Source organism: Accipiter gentilis, chromosome 5 (genome assembly GCF_929443795.1).
Source record: "Accipiter gentilis chromosome 5, bAccGen1.1, whole genome shotgun sequence".
Classification (NCBI taxonomy): Eukaryota; Metazoa; Chordata; class Aves; order Accipitriformes; family Accipitridae; genus Astur; species Astur gentilis.
In genome coordinates this window covers 37576214-37596330 of record NC_064884.1, presented here as the reverse complement: position 1 = coordinate 37596330, position 20117 = coordinate 37576214, and the positions used below count along the sequence as shown (strand labels likewise).

General features: G+C 36.6%; 1 protein-coding gene across 1 annotated transcript in view; it reads left to right on the top strand.

Annotated features, from left to right (window-relative positions):
• PRKN (parkin RBR E3 ubiquitin protein ligase) overlaps positions 1-20117 on the top strand; it is a 787949-nt gene that overhangs the window by 399331 nt on the left and 368501 nt on the right. Inside the window, exon 6 of the mRNA XM_049801652.1 lies at positions 10563-10678. Coding sequence (XP_049657609.1) covers positions 10563-10678 — 116 coding nt within the window. The remainder of the gene's footprint in view (positions 1-10562; positions 10679-20117) is intronic.

Below are 20117 nucleotides of genomic sequence, written 5' to 3'. Positions count from 1 at the left end.
TTTCAAAGCTGAGACACAGAGATGAGGCAAAGAGCCACTCCTGTAGTATTACAGCCTAATTCTGTCTGCCCAGTGTCCTCACATAAATACTGATGCTCCCCCTGAGGCAGCCTTAGCGCTAAATGAAAGGTGTCGTAGTACTGCCTTTCAGCTATGTTACAGACTTGTAGATCATCTATGTGGTTAATGGATGGATGTGCGGCTCTAGGACATTGGTGATATTAGCTGAAGGCTGAAAACCTAAAACCAAAAATAACAGTCATTTTTTTAAGACGTTAAAAATGCCTTTTTTCTAAGCTTTGAAAATGACCAGTTCCTTTGATACCAAGGGGTGGAGAAAATTTAGATGTTTCAGTTGTAATACAATCAGATGGATGGGAATCACTGCATATATTGCAGAAATGCAGCAATATTTACAGAACACGCCATGGAATTGGTTGTGTCACATAGAATGCTTATGAAAAGTAACAGTTAAAGAAATTATGTAGTTTACTTAAATACTTGTGCTTTGTTAACTCTGCAGGCTTTTCTCTGAACGTCAAGATAGGATTCTTTGGGAGACCTTACAACATAATGTCATCTGTGCAATATTTACAGCTCAAGCATGGGAGTCCTGTTTCTTGTACATTTTAGATTTATTGTGTAGTAATTTTGAATTCTTGATCACTATCTTTACGCCAAGTGCTTGTTAGCATGTTTGGAAAAGAAACAAATCACTCAAACCTGTAATTACAAACAACTTTTTGTGCCATCAGAAGCACAGCCTGAGGATCTGATATCATATAGTATTTGAGTTTCTTTCCTCCTTGAGCCCTTTTTGTGGCTTACGTTCACATGAAAATTCAAATCTGATTGCCAGAGGAAATTAAGCTCGAAGTAAAGGATTGATTCTCTACAGGAAACACTTGATAACAAATTTAGACAGTTGGATTCTACTTTAAAAGAGGCTGATGGGAAAGTTTAAGTCCTAGAAATCAGCACTAATCTTCAGGATATGATGATTATAATACTAAGTAGCTACTCTGAAACTGAGACTTTCTCTGTGGCTCAAGTAATTCAAAGGAACTTTTCCAAAATGAACTGTTTCATACATGCTGAAACCTGGTGAACAAATTCAACAGAACAATTTGGCTTGGGCTCTGGGGGCTGGGCTGGGTAACTTAATCTTCCTGACAACTGCCGTCTTGGTTCAGCCCAGAAGTTAGTGTTGATCAGAGACTGTACTTCTGAATGAAATATGGATGAAAAAAGTTAGGAGCAGAGAGGGGAAGGGGAGAGTTTGCATTCTTCCAGGGCAAGGAAGGTGTAAAACTTTCACATTGGCTATGCTTTCACATAAAATATTCCCATTGAAAAGTTGTTTACTTACAACTATCTTACTGTATCTTTACGTATCATGGACATCAGGGTACCTATGACATATTAGTTACGCATTTCTGGTTATTGGTTAAATCTCTGTAGGGCCTTTGATTATGCTATGAGGTCATTCCAGGCAAAGATCCATTTTATAAGGAGACACTATGCCCTACAGACTTCATTTCTTTCTCTATACTATGAGAAATGGGTGATAGAAGAGCTGGATCATGCTGAAGAGTCCTGTTCATTCTGTCTTTGTGTCATGGAAATATTGCTACTTGAAGGAGTGACAGCAGAATTAGTGACAGGATTGTTTGAGCCTGAGACACCGCTTGCAGAGAAATGAAGCAACTGTGGTGTGTGGCTGCCTTTAGACAAGCAAAGCAAATGAGAAATGCTGCTCTTGAAAATGAGAAAAGTCACTTTCACACAGAGTACTTTCCTGGGTGGCTGAAATAGTATTGCATGGGTAGCAGCAGCTAAGGGATTCCCAAGGCATTTGTGTTTCCACTGTGTCTTTTCTAGGAGACAAGGAAAGAATAATACATGATAGGTACTGCATTTCTTGTTGCTTTTCTTACACACAAAACTCCTGTGAAACTGTAGTTGCATGTTATCTCCAGAGGCCAGATGTCATTATAACCTTGTATAGTTAATAACCCATTATGACAGTTATTTGAATCTTAATTATATCCATCTCCTCTTTTTTTTAGGTTTTAATACAAATTATTAACTGAAAAGTAATAACTGGGGTTTTTTTTTGTAGTGCAGACAATAGATGTACAACGGTGCATACAGCTTGCATAAAAACAACCTTGTTGGTATAAATTACTGAAAATCACATGTAATAAGTGATGGGTCCCTCAGAAATGGATAGTAAGACTTTTTCAGTCATTAATAATCTTGGTTATATCACATTAGATGGCTTATTAGCACTGAATGGTAGCAATAGCTGTCCTGTTATTAATTTTTGAACAATATCTCTGTTGTTCTTCCATTGAATTCTCGAAAAATGAAAGATAGAAAAGTTGTCCTTTGGCAAGGGGAACAAATACGTAAACAAAAGATTGTTTTCCGTTTGTTGTAATGGTTGGTATTTTTAAAAATGTGGATAAAAATGGGGTTGGGGTATGAAGAGAATAGAGGCTGTTGCTGTTCTGTAGCCCTTGAAAACGTCTCATAAAGAATCATTTACAATGAGTTTTTAGATACATATATATGCCAAAAACTTGGCTTTAAGTGACTTGGTCGGGACTAAAGCACTAGGTCTTGTAAAGAATTATGAATAGCATGTACATTTCCCATCCCTTAATACTGCTACACTCAAAATACTTTCCGTATTATAGACTATCTGTTCAAATATTTGATGTGCAACAAATTGGTTTTGGTATCTTCAACTGAATAAAAGGTATGGTGAATGTGTTTGATTCTGAGAGAAAGAAGTGGAACTGTGTATTTTTCATGTTTTTCTTACATTAACTTATTTAAAGTTAACCAAGAATAAAAAGGAGATATTGTAAAGAATTATTGACACTTCTTTCCCTGAAATATATGTGTCTTTTAGTCACTTGGACACATTTAGATTGCAACTGTTACTGCTGAATAGGAAAGAAAGTTTGGGAAAAATGCAGGAGAGTAACATATCTGCCCCAAACTGGTGCTTGTCTCAAAAATGTGATAATAACTTAAAAAGTTAACTCCCTCCCTCCCCCATCCTTCATGCAGGTCAAAGTTGATGTATTCACTGAGACCAAGCATACTCTGACGGCCTCAGTGAAGAGTTGGCAAAGGATACTCATCCTAAAGAGCTTTTATGGTGAATAACAGGTCTTTCTTCTTCTTAGCCAGAGGCATTTTGAGAAGGGCAATGGGGTTCGGTCAGAAAGCAGATATTAGAGAGGTGCTCATATTTCTTCTACATTTTTATGCTGCTTTTGTCTCTTGCCAAATTAAATAAATATATGCTTCTTATAGACATTTAAATTTAATATATCAGCACTTTGTTGTCATTCTTCACATCAAAAGATGTTTCAACTTATCTTTGAGCTCAGCTTAATTATCAGCAGTATATTAACAAGACTTAATATATAATATGTGCACTCTCCTGGGATATCAGTTTTTCTCCTTGCATCCCATAAAGACATTTCTTTCAAAGTTCACACTTCTTACAGTGTCCATGAACTGTCATGCTGTGCTTCTACTGCGTGTTCTACAGCAGAGATTCTGTGGATTTGAAAGTGTAAGGGATGGGAAAATTTCTATAGAAATGTATATAAAATATGCTGGTATTGGTGGCATCCTTTTATTTTTATTCTTGCTGATTATTCAGATTCCATTCTGAATATGTAGGTCCGAGATCAGATGCTGAGTTTTTCACAGGATCTTCTCTTGCAAATAGAAAAATAACTTGAAGAATTTTTTTATGGCAAAGAAATGTTGTCTAAGCATAGTGATTATGCTTTTGAAAGATTCATATTAGTATTGGTATGTGAATGGTTAAAATGACAAACACCTTTAGTCTTTGCATTGCAGTATTCCTAAAATCTATGCTAAGGACCTTCAAATCCACTGGCACCTAATAACCTTGATTATCGTACTGCTTAATCTTTATAGAGAATTAGGAATTAATCACACGTATTATACTACTTTCTGTAGGGATAGATTGGTGTATTTCTTTAACACTGAAACAGTACTTAAGGACTTACATGCTGCAGCTTGAATGCTGGTCTAATACTATGCACAAATCCTTTCCCTTAAAATGAGTTAACTGTTTGTTTGTCCATAACTGCTGAGGCAGTCCCTGACAGCTGTATTTATCGGTCCTTTGCCTAGGGAGAGGATCCAGCTAGCCATGTCCAAGGGGCAGTTGTATTTCCTAGCTCAGGGAATTCAGCTGCCCTGTGGAAGAGCGTTTACATTATTGATATCACGATCAAGCATCGAGTTTATGAATCACAGGAAATCCACAGAGAGAAGGTTTGATTTTGATTAGACCCTCAAGTAGGAAAGAAATATTCTTAAACGAAGATCATCTTAAAAGAAAGTAATCCCAATGACAGGAGCAGAGCCTAAGGTTAGTTTCTCAGCTACGAGTGTTGCAATAACAGTTCCAGGTGAACTCCAAACAAAAGAAACCGAAGACTTTGCTTGTCTGAAATTCAGGTAGCTATAGGAATGCTTTTGGTTTTTTTTTTGCGGTTTTTGACTCTAAACCCAATTATATTGAAAAAACTGGAATAATAACGTTCTCCCTTTGATCTTAACTGCTGTTCAGGTTTCAGAGTCATTGCTTAGTAAAAACAAACTAAGCAGAGTAACATTCACCAAATAATTGGTACTAGGTGATGTTCGCAATGCTCAATAACTGATCTGAGGTTCTTGGTAGTATCTGCTGAGCTGCATGAGGGAATTGGGAAGTTGGTAGTGCACACCACTATTTTAAGAAAGATGTCTTCCAGTAACCAAAGCTAGTCAAAATACTGTGGGCTCACAGAAGAAAGTGGAGCAATCTTACGTGTCTTATCGTGTACAACACGCTCATGAGCCTATCGCAAAATCATTTAAGACTTGATTGCCATAATGTCTAAGAATTATTCTTTGGCTGTACAGCCTTCCTCATATTAGTTAGCTAGTGTAATTCAAACAACTTTTCTAACACTTTTTACTTTTTTAACTTTGAAAGCAATGTCTTGTTCTACACATGAACTGTGATGTTTTACAGATTTTTTTTTTTATTTTTTTTTTTATTTACTTTCACCACAGAGATATTCCTATGGCCCGGAAAGCCAATGCCTGCAATTCTTCTGGGATGTGGGAACCTTAAAGTGTTCCCATGCAGAGCTGAACCCAGTCTGTCCCAGAACATACCAGAAAAAATATTTAATTCCACAGCTGTTCTGAAGTGGATTTCTTTCAATCTATCCTCAGACCCACTGAATATCTACTTATTTTTTCAGTTGGAAAAGGAAATGAAGCATTATCACAGGAGTGTGCCACAATGGCATGAAGTTTTCTCTCATTCAGGGGAAGAATTATGGTGGTACAGATGAAAGGACATTTAAGAGTGCTGATAATTTGAAAAATGTAAACTCCACCTTCAACAGCTATAACACATATTAATAAATGGCTTTGCCTATTAGTCCTAAATAAACACGTGTGTGGGTAATTCAGGGGAAAAATACCATAGGACCTCCACCTTGTTCTGTAGCTTAATAAGAAAAGGGAATGAAATGCAAAGGCTTTGGATTTTTAACCAGCTTAGTAGTGAATGAGAAGCAGAGGTAGGAACCTGGGTTTTTTTATGTGTATATGTTGTATATCAGCTGAGGTGCAGGCTATCTTGATACTTGTTATCAAAGAGCAGTGGGGTTTTTTTCTGACAGTGCAGTAAACGAATCAAAAGGGTAAAGTTTCTTCTGGGCCTTATTCTGTTTCTGATCCTGGCTTCCCACTGATGGTTTGGGTATGGCTTTGGTCTTTTATTAACGTTGGTTACTTGACCATATAGAAGACAGTTAGCTTATCAGCAGTTTAGGGGTATGCAAACCCCTGCTTTATTTGAAAACACAGAATTTAGGGAGAGATATTTCTGGTAAAATATCAAAGAGATTTTTTTTTTTATAAATTTGAGCATTTTCTTCTTGAGTGTCATAAAAAGTAGCTAACACTGACTATGTATCTTCAAACCTTTTCTTCCCCCTTGCACTTTTTATGATGTTGTGTGACACAAAAGCGATAACAGGAGTGAAGAATATGACAAAGTATGTAGGAGCAATGCCTGCTCCCTTCTCCGAATAACAATCTATCAGATACACTGCCAAAAGGAAGACATTTGCAGTGTTAAATAGAATGTTCACAATTTCATGGGACCTATGCCTTTAGGCAAGAAAATGATCTAAAGTTATTCACTGCAGTAGAAGGTGACCATAGAACTACTCACTTTCAGAACTAAGAAAAGCACTAAATTTTGTCTTTGCTTTCACAGTAATTTCTTGACAACCTTACTCATTGCTGAACAGAAATACTTAACAAACAAAAAAAAAGTACCAAATGAGAACACAAGTGCAGAAAGGAGGAATAATATGATTTCTTCTATTTTAAAATATTTTGGAAGTGGTCAGGTAGTGATGTAGACTGCATGAATCTTTGCCCATCCCTTTTATGTTATTCCATAGGGGGCTTTTTTGATAAGGTTAGAATTCTGAAAATATTGTCTTATATAGCATAACATAAGTTAAGTATAACGAGGCATTTTGATGTCAATGTTAAGAAGTAACAACTGCTTATATGTGTGTGACAAAATTAGAGGGTTAGTCCCAAATTGGCTGGCTCCAAGGTCTGTACACCTGCTTGGAGATTAACCTTGGAACATAAATGATTTAGGTTAAACAATCCAGCAAATTTCCCTTCTTAGGCTGTTGTACACCAGCTGAAAGACTAAATAAAAGAATAGCTACATTTACATGTCTCATGACATGCAAGGATGTGGTGTGAGAAGTGGCTAAACTCTTCCCCCTTCTGTTTTAAGCTCAGCAATTTCATTAGTGGAATCAGTTCAGAAGCAACTTGTGTTGATGCGTTATCTTTCTGCATAACTTCATACATATATGCCCTGGCATGAAAAGGTTGTGCTTGCATCACAAGAAGTATAAGTCTGTGGGAAATCTGGTAGATGTAATAAATAAATACTTGTGGATTCTTTATTTACACAATGTGTAAAACCAGGGCACATAAATTTTTACTTGTAACTGGAAACTTAATTGAGTTCATGACTTTTAAAATCCTTCAAACAATTGGAAAGTGCATTATTATGATTTAAAAAAAAAAAAAAAAAGTGGAAATGCAGTCCACACTATGCCAGAACTATCAGGCGCTCAGTATACTGAGTTTTTCAGATTGCAATCTGTGCCTGTATTTCTGAACTCCCATCAGAGCACTGATGTCTCAGGCCTACAGACATAGACTGTTGTGTTGATTTTATAGAATTGTGCATTGTGTGGGTTGATAGCTTTTGTTTTTGCAAGGGTGAATATTTTATAGGTGGGTTTGTTTTACTGTACTTCTATTCTCAACACATTTGTTGTAAATGAGTTTTTTATTCTTTAATCTTGAAGATTTCTTCTGAACAAATACTTGACATAATCTTGAGGGATTTTTTATTTGTCTATAATTTTAATGAGCCCTCTGTTCTGTTTGCATTTAGTATTAAGATTTGCTATTTCTTTAATTGCAGTTTACTCAAGCAGGGAGTCTTTCAATGAATAGTTTTGGAGAGTGGTAATATTTTCTTTTGTTATTTCAAATAGTGGTTTCACATTCCATAATGTTCTCCATTCAGCAACACCAAAGCACATCATAAATGTAATTAGTAGAGGAGTTTTTTTCAAGCAGTTTTTGGGCTGATAAACAGAAGTATAGAGAAGTAATTTTCCTAATGCTACAGAGAAAGTATTTTGGAAATGTAGCACAAGACTCTTGACTTCTCTCTTTTTTTCTTTTTTTTTTCTGTCTCCCCCGCCCCCGAGTTGTAGGCAATATTCCATACATCTTAGAGTATGGAATAAGAAATGTACTATTTTATTTCCCTTCCATCCTCATTAAACAGCTTTCGTGACAAGAAACTTATAGCCATTGTGAGATATAATCAAAAGCAATTAGAATAATCAAACCAAGTGGTCTTTAGAAAAAAAAAAAGTCTAAAGCTATTTCAAGTGTTTTAGAGCTTACTTCCTTTATTACTCTCTCTCTTTTTGCTTGTGACCCAAAGAAAATTTTATTGTAGTGGGTAAGTAACTTCATAAAAAATTATTTTTCTTTTGTATGTTTCCTTGCCCATAGTTTATCTGTTCTGGATTTGTGAGTCGTCAATATTCTCTTAGTTGTGTGCAGAAGGTGTACTGAAGCAAGGAGAGATTTTCAAGACTTCTCCTGCATTGAAATAAATCCTTCTTACCATTTAATTCAAACAAAAGTAAAATCAAATTAAAGGGCAGAGAAAACCCAAGCTCCAAAACCCATTAGCAAATAATACAAAGATTAATGGATACATTTTTAAAGGTTGAAAATAAATTAAAGATTGTATAAGGTTTTCATGTATTCTAGATGAACGTGTAGTTCCATTAACTCATTGGCAACTGCTGAAAGGCTTCAAGTTGAGCTGATATTTAAAAGCTGTGTGTGTAACTGTGTCTTGAACAAGCAAGAAAAACATGGGAAGTCTGAAGTCTTGTCTAAGGATGACTTTAAGCTTATTTTCTTGCTTGGCACTACTTCCTGATGTTATGAAGCAGGAAAGAAAGATGATTTAGTTATTAAAAATGTTAGCCCTATGTAAATATGTACAGGTGACTACTTCAAAAGTTTTGTGAACAATTACTTGATTTTAAAAATAGGCTTGCCTTTAAAATATACTCTTAACCCTTAGTTCTCTTAAACTGCTACTAACACACGCTTCAGACAATGAGTCCTTCACGTATAGTGGATTTCGAATATGTTATTTGTGTGGAATCTATTGCATATATCAGTGCTGCTCTGAGAAGCAGGATTGACTAACCTAGGGGGAAGGTTGTATTAATAATTCTTATATCCCAGTTACCAGATTCCACCTTAAAGGTATTATTTCATAGTACTGTATTTGTCTCATGTAGAAATACACAATATATCTAAATGATCACCACTGAGAAAAAACAGTAATTGACAGCTGTTTCGCAGATGAAGAACTCCCTACTGCAAGGTTCAAGGCAGTGAGAAAGAGCTTTTTCTGCTCTGATTTTACTACAGTATTGTAGTATATCAAAGTGCAAGGCTGTATAGAGGGGAAGGTGATTTTATATTAAACAAAATTGTTTTCATTCAGCCACACTCATTGTCTTGCATTCTAACATACATTGTCTTGCATACTTAAAAGCACTAAAATACGTGTCCAGATAGTCTAGCTAGGAACTTGGGGTGATACTAGGAAATGCCACCTAGCAAGTCTTTCTCACGGCTTTTGGGTTGTTCTTACTGCTGGGTTTTGCATGTGACTTTTGCACCATAAAGAAGTTGACAGTAACTGTAATATTTTTTCCTTTACCCTGTCCCACCTCTGTGAGTCACTAGGAAATGCTGCTGATTTATTCACTGTCTCCGAGTCTTTTGCTGCAGTTTATTCTTTTTTTTTTTCCCTTTTTAATTTTTTTTTAGGATTTTTTTTTTCCCCTCAGTCTGGGTGTCTTGAGAATCATCTGTCATCTTAATATCTTGATGACATCAACACCTGTCATTCTTTTATGCCTTCTTCTTGTCATTTCTTCTGATGCTTTTATACCCTTACCTTCCAATTCACACTTCGTTTATACTAGGCTTAGTGTTTTCATTGCAAACCTCCACAATTTGATACTGGAAAAAAGGTCTCATAGGAACAAAGAAACTGCATACTGTAATCTGTGGCTCCTATTGCAAAGCACATGTCTTCAGACTGGTTTTATTTACATAGGCATAGAGTGATTTGGACATTTAAAACAATCTCTTATAACAAATTCTTATCAAAGCACAGCATGATTGGTATGGTTTTCCCTGGGGTGCAATGGAGAAGAGAACAAAGCATACAGTTGTGCAAAAACTATTATGCTAATGAAAGCAGTCTAAGAGGCTATATAGAGCGGTATGGACTAAAGCAACTTAATTCAAACAATATAATATACAATTGCATATGCAATATGTGTCCCAAGAGACTTGAGAGCTTCCCTCTAATATGATGGTAAAATTGTATCATATAGATTTCCAGCATCATGAAACCAATGTCAGACTTTACTAATTCAGAGCTAACATTCTGTGTTCTGGGGTTCAGTAAATGGTAACAAAAAAAAAGGGAGGAAATATTAATGCATAGTGACAATGCTTAGTATTCTGCCTTTGGTGACTATACTTGGATGAAGTAATTTTTTTCTGTAAATCCAGAAAATCACAGAATGTATCACACAGATATCAAATTAGTACACAGGTAGATGTCGACTTTGCTAGGGAAATGACTGAACAAAATATGCAACTAGACTGGTATTTTTGCAAGGGATTCATTCCTTGGAAACCTTTCCTAATGATTGTCCTCCTTTTCTGTTGGCAGTGGTGATTTGTCTGTTGTCTCAAATGTCAGTTAGGCTAAGATAAAGGGAGGACATGAGCAGCAGGTATGTAATCTTCTCTTTATCTCTCCTTCAATATTTCAGGAGTTTTACTTTAAATGTGGAGCACACCCAACAACTGACAGTGAAACATCTGTGGCTTTGAACCTCGTTACAACAAACAGTCGCTGTATCACATGTATAACATGCACAGATATTAGGTAAGTACAACAAAAAGTGTCAGAGAAGCATGGTCTCAGTGCTTCAGACTACTTATCACTTTCAAAGAGCTTTTTTTCCTATGCTGGTGTTCCTTTTTAAACACTTTCCCCCCTCCCTGGTATCATGGTGGAAAATGGGCCACATTTTTAGGTGTGCTCTTTGATTTGCTGATATGATTACAATTTATGTTTCTGTACCTGAGTTGAGTTATAGGTGCAAATCTGACTGTTTAAATTCTAACTACAACGTCAAGTGCTCAAGATAGTGGCTTAAGTGTGTAGGTCTTTGCTGCTAATCTGCATTTAAAAGCCAGAGGAAGAAAGCCCAATTTTTCGGGGGACAAACTGTTCCTGCAGAAAGGAACTTTTTGGTGTTTGTTTTATAAATCAAAGTAGAATTCGTTATGATGCATCTGTTCTCATGTTCTTGTTTATTGCAGTTTTAAATACTGTAATCCATCTTACTGTATGGTATTTGGGCACATACATTCAAGAATACCGTTACTTACAAATGCATGGATTAAAAAGCAATTGCCCGAGAAGGGCAGCTACTGTTGTTGTGAAGAATTACCTGAAACATATTTATCTAGTGGTTAAGAGATGTTTTGAGGTGGAACCTCAAAACTAATAACACCATGTTATACACTTTAAGTATTGCTGTTGATTGGTCTGCATTTGGCAATAGAAGAATGAATTTAGAAAAATTGTAAAGGATGGCATGAAGTGTGAATGAAACTTTTAGGAGATATCTTTTGGGGGAAGAAAAGCTGGATTCCTGGAATTAAGCTTCCTATTGAAAATAGTAGGTTGTTCTGATTCTATCCCAGAGCTAGTATGATTATATTATGTTGTGCTTGCGTGCTACTGCATTGATAGCAGGTGATTGGTGGCTGACAGTATTTGGCTCAAGAAAATTAGTCTCAGTTAGAGATTAAAAGATAATTGTGCATTGAAGAGTATGGTGTCCATCACTTCCCATGTACACAGCATTTACAGCATTGCCATGTGTCTCTTTCAGAGGCTCCCTTGCAGACAGTACATGTTGAATTACTTAGATAGCTTGTCCCCAGTGGTTAGGTATGCAGCAGTATTAACCTCTCTGTAATTAAGGATAATATGAAGTTTCCATTCTGACCCCAGCTTTCTCCTTTTCCCAAGAACAAGAGGGAGGAATATCAGCCATAAATATGCTTACTTAGTCTTGAGAACTGATTATAATTATTTCTATCAAATTTGAAATGGATATGTTGACATTTTCCTGAATTGATATATTCAGTACAGAGCTATTCACCCATATTCGTGAAGTTGTAATTTTTTTCCTCTGTTTTGTGGCAAAGTCCCAAAGGAAAGGAAGAGGTAAGACATAATTTTCTGGATTTGCTTAGCTGAACTGTTCCTGGAACTATTGGCTTCCTAAACTGTACTAGTAAAGTTTAGTGGGATTATTTATTGACATGTCACAAAAGCATATCAATTCTCATTAATTTTAATTAAGGCATCACATAACTATTGGAGACCTAAGTTTCAGTCGACTTTTATCTCAACACACAATCTGGGAAAATTTATTTATGAATAAGCTTATTGGATTTATGCACTAAATAGGGAAGGAAGACACATCTTCCTTTTGGCCTCATGCTGTTCAGATTCTTTCCAGCTTACAGGACTCCTTCTGAGATGCTGTTAATTGATCTTAAATGATTTTATTTCTAAAAGTTTGTAGGAGTTCTGACCAAGTACCCTAAGAAACAGAGTAGGATTTGGGTGCCTGAGCATCTGACAAGGCACTAGCAATTCCTAGTTATCTATCCGTGATGGTGTTGTGGTTTAACCCCAGCCAGCAACTAAGCACCACGCAGCCGCTCACTCACTCCCCCACCATCCAATGGGATGGGGGAGGAAATCGGGGAAAAAAAAGTAAAACTCCTGGGTTGAGATAAGAACGGTTTAATAGAACAGAAGAGAAGAAACTAATAATGATAATGATAACACTAATAAAATGACAACAGTAGTAATAAAAGGATTGGAATGTACAAATGATGCGCAGGGCAATAGCTCACCACCCGCCGATCGACACCCCGCCAGTCCCTGAGCAGCGATTCCCTGCCCCCCCCCCCCCCCCCTTCCCAGTTCCTAAACTAGATGGGATGTCACATGGTATGGAATATACCATTGGCCAGTTTGGGTCAGGTGCCTTGGTTGTGTCCTGTGCCAACTTCTTGTGCCCTGGCTGGGCATGAGAAGCTGGAAAATCCTTGACTATAGTCTAAACACTACTGAGCAACAACTGAAAACATCAGTGTTGTCAACATTCTTCGCATGCTGAACTCAAAACACAGCACTGTACCAGCTACTAGGAAGACAGTTAACTCTATCCCAGCTGAAACCAGGACAGATGGGTACAACAGGTTCTTTGAAGTTACTCATACACATAGTAAGTCTTTCAGTCTTCTCTTCATTTTGCATAGCAGATTCAGTTGTTCATAAATAGGTTTCTCTTCTGTTATGGAGCATAGAGATGCTTTTTAGATAATGAAAGTTCAGTTTATTTTTTTGAATGGCTGACAGATTTTATTTGATCATAGCAAGATCTCTAAAGCCTGTGGCATGAGATGAGGATTAGATGGCAGATACTACAAAAACAGCCTACAGAGCAGTTGTATCCCCTTTAATCTCCCAAAAGTCAGGGGAATACTCTTCTGACCCAGTATGTCTTGTAGGCCATGGAATTAACTTTTTGGCAGGAGGCAGTGAAATCAGTTATCCCAAGAGTGAGCATGAGGGTACTCCAGCAGGCTTCTTGCAGTTTTAAAGGTTGTAAATGCACTAATAAGTTTATGTAGCCAGAATTTGACTTCTCATACTTCCTAGAGCTCTAGGTGTAGATTTCCTCTCTCATTTCTCAAGTGGTGCAGTGAAATGATGAAGAGGATATTTTCTTCTGCCTTATTGTATCCTTCGTAAGATTTTGTGGGTGACCTCTCTTTTCCTGCACACATCCCAATCTTCTCCCACCCATGAGAAGGTCCTTTGTTACTGGCCTGTAGAACTGCAAAAGATGAAATCAGTGGGAAGCAGGCAATATTATTTCAGTTTCTCCTCTCTTTCATGGTTAACTAACATGAAACTATTGTACCTTGACTCTGCCTCAGTGCATGTAGCACACCATTCCTTACGTGAAAATGTATACCAGAGAGAATTGCAAAGTGATAGTTGTTGGTCAAAAGAGAGAAGTTGCAATGGATGCTTGAACTCTGTACTGATTCATATCGTGTGTCTTCTGGAAAGAGCTGTTTTTGGCAGCGTGGTCTGTGGTGTATTTACAGAACTGGCTCCTACATACAGTTAAAGGCCAAATATCAGTCTCTCTCAAATCGGTACCTCAGCATTTTGCAGGGAGGGTACAGACTAACCTACTTAAAAGTGGCTAGTTCTCCTGTTGCTTCCAACAATTCACTGGGCAAGAGGAATGATTTGGCTTACTGCATTGCAGAGCCCTAGTATATGTCTGTTCTGCTAAATGAAAGAGGGCCGATGGCTGGTTCCTGATCCCAAGCCAAATTGCAACAACTGACATATCCTACACAGTACTGTGATAGGTAGCCTGGCTGTTCATCACAGCCAGCTTGGGATAATCTTGAAGCTGAAACACAAAGACTCATTGCTGAAACTAGATCTGCAATGAAAGTATACTTTTTATCCTAGTGGTAAGATGGCATGGAAAAGTGTTATTCATGTCCTAGTATTCCCTGTGTAGGGCTCGGGAAATGTCAGAAGACGTCACCAAACACCATGAAGTACAATGAAGGGGTAAAACTGCTAAACTAACAACTGAGCTTCATGGGATAAATGGTATCTGTCTCCAGGACCTGTGTTCGCTGGGTTCTCAAGAAATCAAGTATTTCTAGACTGCAGTAAAAGTTGTCTATTCCTGACAACTTACTGTATTTTTGTTAAGCATTCCTGTCTCTTTAAAAAGAAAAGAAAAAAAAACAACCCAGAAGAAAACGAATAATAAGAAAAAACTTGTCTAAAAACCCCTTCTCTAGGCAATGTTAGAGGAACTAAAATGGAAGAAAATTGTTCTGTCTCATCATGTAAAAATATTGATACACGTTTCTGTGATAACTCTAAAGTTTTGAGAATGTATCCATACACTAAATGCTGATTATCTTTCTGAACTTTGATTTTTAAAGCAATAGAAATTTATTATGCAGTTTTGTGTAACGTTAAACATTTGTAGGTGATACCAAGAACTGAATTAGGTACCCAGATGACTTTATTCTATTTTATTTTTTGGGTGGCCAGTCTTGTGAGTTGTTAAAATATAATTTTACATGTATGTTTAGGTGAACAAAATAATTTTCCAGTTAAAGCTGTGAAATAAATTATTTTAGTTTCTATTTCTGATTTTCTTTTTTTCCAATTGCAGGGATGGTCAAAGATAAGTGCATTTTGCAAAGAGCTAGAGATCAGACACTGAAATCATTTATCAGTGTTGCACAGAGGTCATTGTAAATTTTTGTGCTACTTATGAAATCTCTGCTCAGTTTTTTGAGTTTCTAATTATTTTCTCCAACCTAGCATTCTTGGAATATTTATATATAACTCAAAGAAATTACACAAATACCCATAACCTTTTTGCTTTAGTTAAACATTCAGTGACTATATGTATTTGCGCTAGTGATTACTTTCTAATACTCCTATGCAGTTGAAAAGTAGCATCCAGGGCACTGCAGTTTGTAATATTTTGTGAAACCTACTTTCATCATTCTGTAGCATTCAGGTGGAAAATAGGAATAACTGTATTTGGTACATAAAGTATTACTTTTTATTAGGTTCACTACAGTAAAATCAAAAATCTGTGTCTGTTCATCAAAATACATTTTTCTTCCTTTTTGCTGAAAAAATTTAAACAGGAAAAGGTGACAACCAGGTACTATTTGCAAATTTCTTAAATATTATTGTTCATGGCAAGATATATCATTTCTCTAGTTGTTTCCATCCATTTATCACGGACAGTTAGTCCACCACAGGCGGAGCAGTTAAGTTCCCAGATTCTTGGCATGGCATATGTATGGTTTTAGCAAGGTTTACAGAGCTCATAAAAATCTTATTTAAAGCAGTAGTGTACTCTATGGTATATAGAAAAAATTACAAAGGGGAAGTAATGCTTAAGCCTATTGCCCATTTTTATTCTCAGGTTTACATTAGGCACACTTTCTGTTTGCCTTGGGTTTATATTTGATATGAATATTTTCATACAGCTCTGACCAACAGAGTGAAATACTTCAGAGCCAAATACCCTTGTAGGGTTATGCTAAATCCATAGGCAGTATTCCATGTAGTGTAATGCCTTCCAATGTATTCTGCTTATCTACAGCGGAGTTAGTGTGAATTGGCAGCCTTTATGCATTTATATTTTTCTGTAGCATTCAAGGTGATGGTTTGCTATTTTATGTCTTTGAAGAGGCTCTTAATAGGTTGAGCAAATGGCTGAAAGTTGAAACAAATACTAAAACTGTGCAATCCTCAAGGGGAGATCTGCTTTTGTCAACTGTTTCTAGTAGAAATAACATCAAAAGGGGTTAGGAGTACCCCAGGGTACCCATAAATCAGACTCAGGAATAACAGCAGTGTTAAGCAGTGTAGAAATAAAATGTGCAGAACAGAAGTGTCTCATGTCATCTTCCACAAACTAGGCAGGGTACAATTCCTAAAGGCACCGTTATTTTTAGCTTCCAACAAATACAGATAAGTGTAAAAGATATATAGGGCTTGCTGTCACTAAATAGGTAGAAAGATTTCTCCAGAATGAGAAGTATTTGTTGTTGTGTTATCAGAATTTTTTATCAAATAAATACCTACTTCATAATCTTGGACAAAAAAAGTTTTATTTTGTTTAGACAATGGAATCTTGTAATACGTTTTTCTGCTATTCGGACTAGAGTTTTAAGTGAGAGCTTCAGTTTGCTAGTGGTGAGAGTTAGAAGTGCACATGCTGGATGTTCTTCAAGGATAACTGCGATGTAAGGTCTTTGTCATAATTCTTTTCAGCCAAATCAATTCAGACTGTGATCACATTAGACTCCATGGGCAGGAGAGTATCGGAGAAGGTCAGTACTTCGAGAGAAAAACTCAAAGTGACTGTACTATAGGAAGTCCTGTTAGAAATTCAGTAGACATCTCTCTTCTCCTTCAGTCAATAAAGAATGCATGACTCTGCATGTAGTTAGGGATAACTGTGTGTTAATCTGGTTCTGGTGGGACTACTTTGAGCCTCCAAAACCTCTCACTAGCTCTTAATCAGCCATCTTTTTTTTTTTTTCAGTCTACTTTTTTTTCTGAAGAAACAGTATAACTTACAAAATTTTTCCCTCCAGCAGCAGTGTGTGCCATCTCCCTGTCACTCCTACTCACTCATTTCTGTTACTGTAGAGTCAGGACTAAAAGTCACGAGCTTCATTTTTATGGGGTAGTATTTCCAAATCGGTAAGGGATATATTAATTTGCTTCTCAATAATATATATGTGAATGATTTTCAGTTGTGGATTTTACCTGCCAAAGGAAGACCAACTCCCCCGGGTTATTATGAGGATTAGGATTTTTGTAATGTAATATTTTGGGGTTTGATGTTTATGACGTTGTTGTTGATATAGATGGTGTGCCAAGTTTCTTACTGACCATTGCATGCTGTCCTATATCGCGCATTAACATTGTACATTGCTTTGAAGTAAAATATTTATTCTACTACAGTTTAAAAGATTGCTTAGAAACATCTGAAATAATTTGCCTTACCTTTCTTTCTTTCTCTAAATACCTGGTATTGATGCAGTCTGGATTTAAAGAAAAAAAGAATATCAGAGGAGGAATATAGCAGTGATTATGGCAAAGAGTATTGAGGTAGCAGGTCTGCTGTGGTATTCAAAAACCTTTAAAATACAAATAATTCCAGAATCTTCAGTTTCATGTGTTGAAGCAAATGTTGCAGCTGAAGGGACAATTTGCAGTATTCAGCTTCTGATAAGGATCCATATCTGAACTGTAAATATTTTCAAAGTGAAGAAGCTGTCCTACAAATTTGATTCGGGTCAATTTTGCTGTTATTTGAAGAGAGTTTTACCAGAGACCTTCTGTTCCTTTCCGAGATCAAAATGCGGACTGTGTCCATTAAAAGACATTACCCATGTGATGTTTTTCAGAAGACTAAATAGCACCTGATTCTAGATTTATAATTGCTATTTCTCTTTGCTTCTAGGGTATAGGATCCTAAAATTATCCCTTGGGCCATTATAACCCAAACAAGTTAATCTACATTTAGCTCATCTAAATATAATGTATGTTTTCCCTCTCTGTGACCTGTGTTGATAATGCAATCTCTGCTCCCAATCTCTGCCTGTTACATTCTGTTGTCTTTACATACCTTGAGTAGTTCAAAGAGGATGGGAAAAGATTACATTAAGAATTAAATCTACTTTGTCTAAGTACTTTGACCATCAGGGACAATGTCTACTGCTTTCTCTCCTAATGCTCCTAGAATTAATGGGATTTCTTAAGAATCACTTATTTAAAGTAAGAAATTAATCAAATATCAAACTAAGGACTGTTACAAATTAGTTTAGAGCTTTTTTTCTTTTCCCCAATAAGGTAAGCCTGTAGAATACTGATTGTTACAACTGTAATATTTGAGTTCTGATACAAACAAAACTGCGCAAAGAAAACATTTTGTTGGCACTTTTGTTGGTATTTTGAAATGGGAACAAAATCTAATAATGCCAGTAAGTGACCTTCATTTCTTTAGTGGTGCACACTGTGGGTTTGAGACTCAAACACTTGTACCGTGGGCTTCTGGAAGATGTGCCTTGTGCATGGAATTCAGTTGCCTTAACCTTTCCGTTGAAATGTAACCACTAGTATAGAGCAGCCCCCTATGGCGATGATGGGACAGCATTGCACTTCTTACTGGTTTGCCTCTATTAACATCTTTAGTGCAACTGCATCGCAGTGAGATAGCTTCCAGCATCTACAGATTTGTGAAGAAATTAATAGATAGGTGAAGCTATTGTACTGTCATATTGTATGTGTCCTTTGCTGGTAGGGGACAAGTGAGGAGGATTTTATGCAACCTCACTCATCTCTTCTGCTAAACATAACGCATTAACTTCTTTTCTCTCCATCTGGGAGAACAAAGCCTGCCTACTTTCCCTTCTTTATGGTGCAGAAGTTTTTCTACCTTAATCCTTTGTTTGCTTGGTATATGTGTACATTTGACATGAAGGACAAATGGAAGGGTATGTCTTGACTGCCTGCTGATTTTTTTTACACTTATCAAATATATATGACTTGTTAAGTTCTGTCATATATACAAATATATATGACTTGTGGTATGTTTATATGTTTCTGAAACACCCGCTGCTAAGTATTTTCAAGGTAGTTACAAGTGAATTTTATTTCTAATTTGAATTTATTTCAGTAATGTGCATCTCCAGCTTCCTATGGGATGCAATACATATCAATTTCATTTTTCATTTGAAGTTTCACCTGAAGCCTGCAGATTGCAGAATATTATCAGTAGGCTTTAGATTAGATCTTGTACCTTCTCTCCCATTCTTATTTAAGGCACAATTAATGCAGTGAGCTGTTTTTGCAGATTTCTTCACTTCTCTATTTTAGTGCATGTTGCAAGACACAAAGACTTAATATTTAAATGTATTTGGATGAATTAATAGTTTCAAAACTGCAACGTGTCAGGTATCCAAGTACACCACGCACAAAATTTGGTGGACCTCACTTCCAAAATATTTTGAGGAAGCCTAAGATTCTGACTACTTTCATATGAGCAATCAGTGAAAAATGTTACCTAATGGATATATTTTTTGTGCAAGTGCTGTGAGTTTAAATATATTTGGAATGTCTAAGAAAAGCAGAGTAGCAGATGCTTGTGCAATGTTGTTCAAAGAGAGGTTTCTGAAACTTGCAAGCCCACAGTATGCCTTTTCTGTCACAGATGTTTGCAGGCTCAGGTGTTTGTGACTTTCTTTTCTTTCTTTGTAAAATGAATTCCTTAACACGGAAGGCAAAGAATTCTCATCTCTGGTTGGTTTTGCTCCAGGCAAGGTTATTATCAATGAATATTATCACCAGCTGATAGCAGTATAGTGACCTATAAGAAATGTTATTGGAGATCACAATCCAGTTGTCTTTGGGAAGACATCCATATTTCAAAGACTCACCATCACAGGTGATACTAATTAGCAAGCCTAATAATCTCAGCAGAGACCTGAGGTCTGAAGGAACACGGTAAACAAATTGCAGAGAGATGTTCCTTTCAGATCTCAACTGAAGTATTATTGGAAGCTTTTGTGGAGGGACTTCAGCTGTTGCTGTCTGCTGGAGCAGCTGGCCGGTCAGCTAATCTTGCTGTTCAGTAAGCTGAGATCTT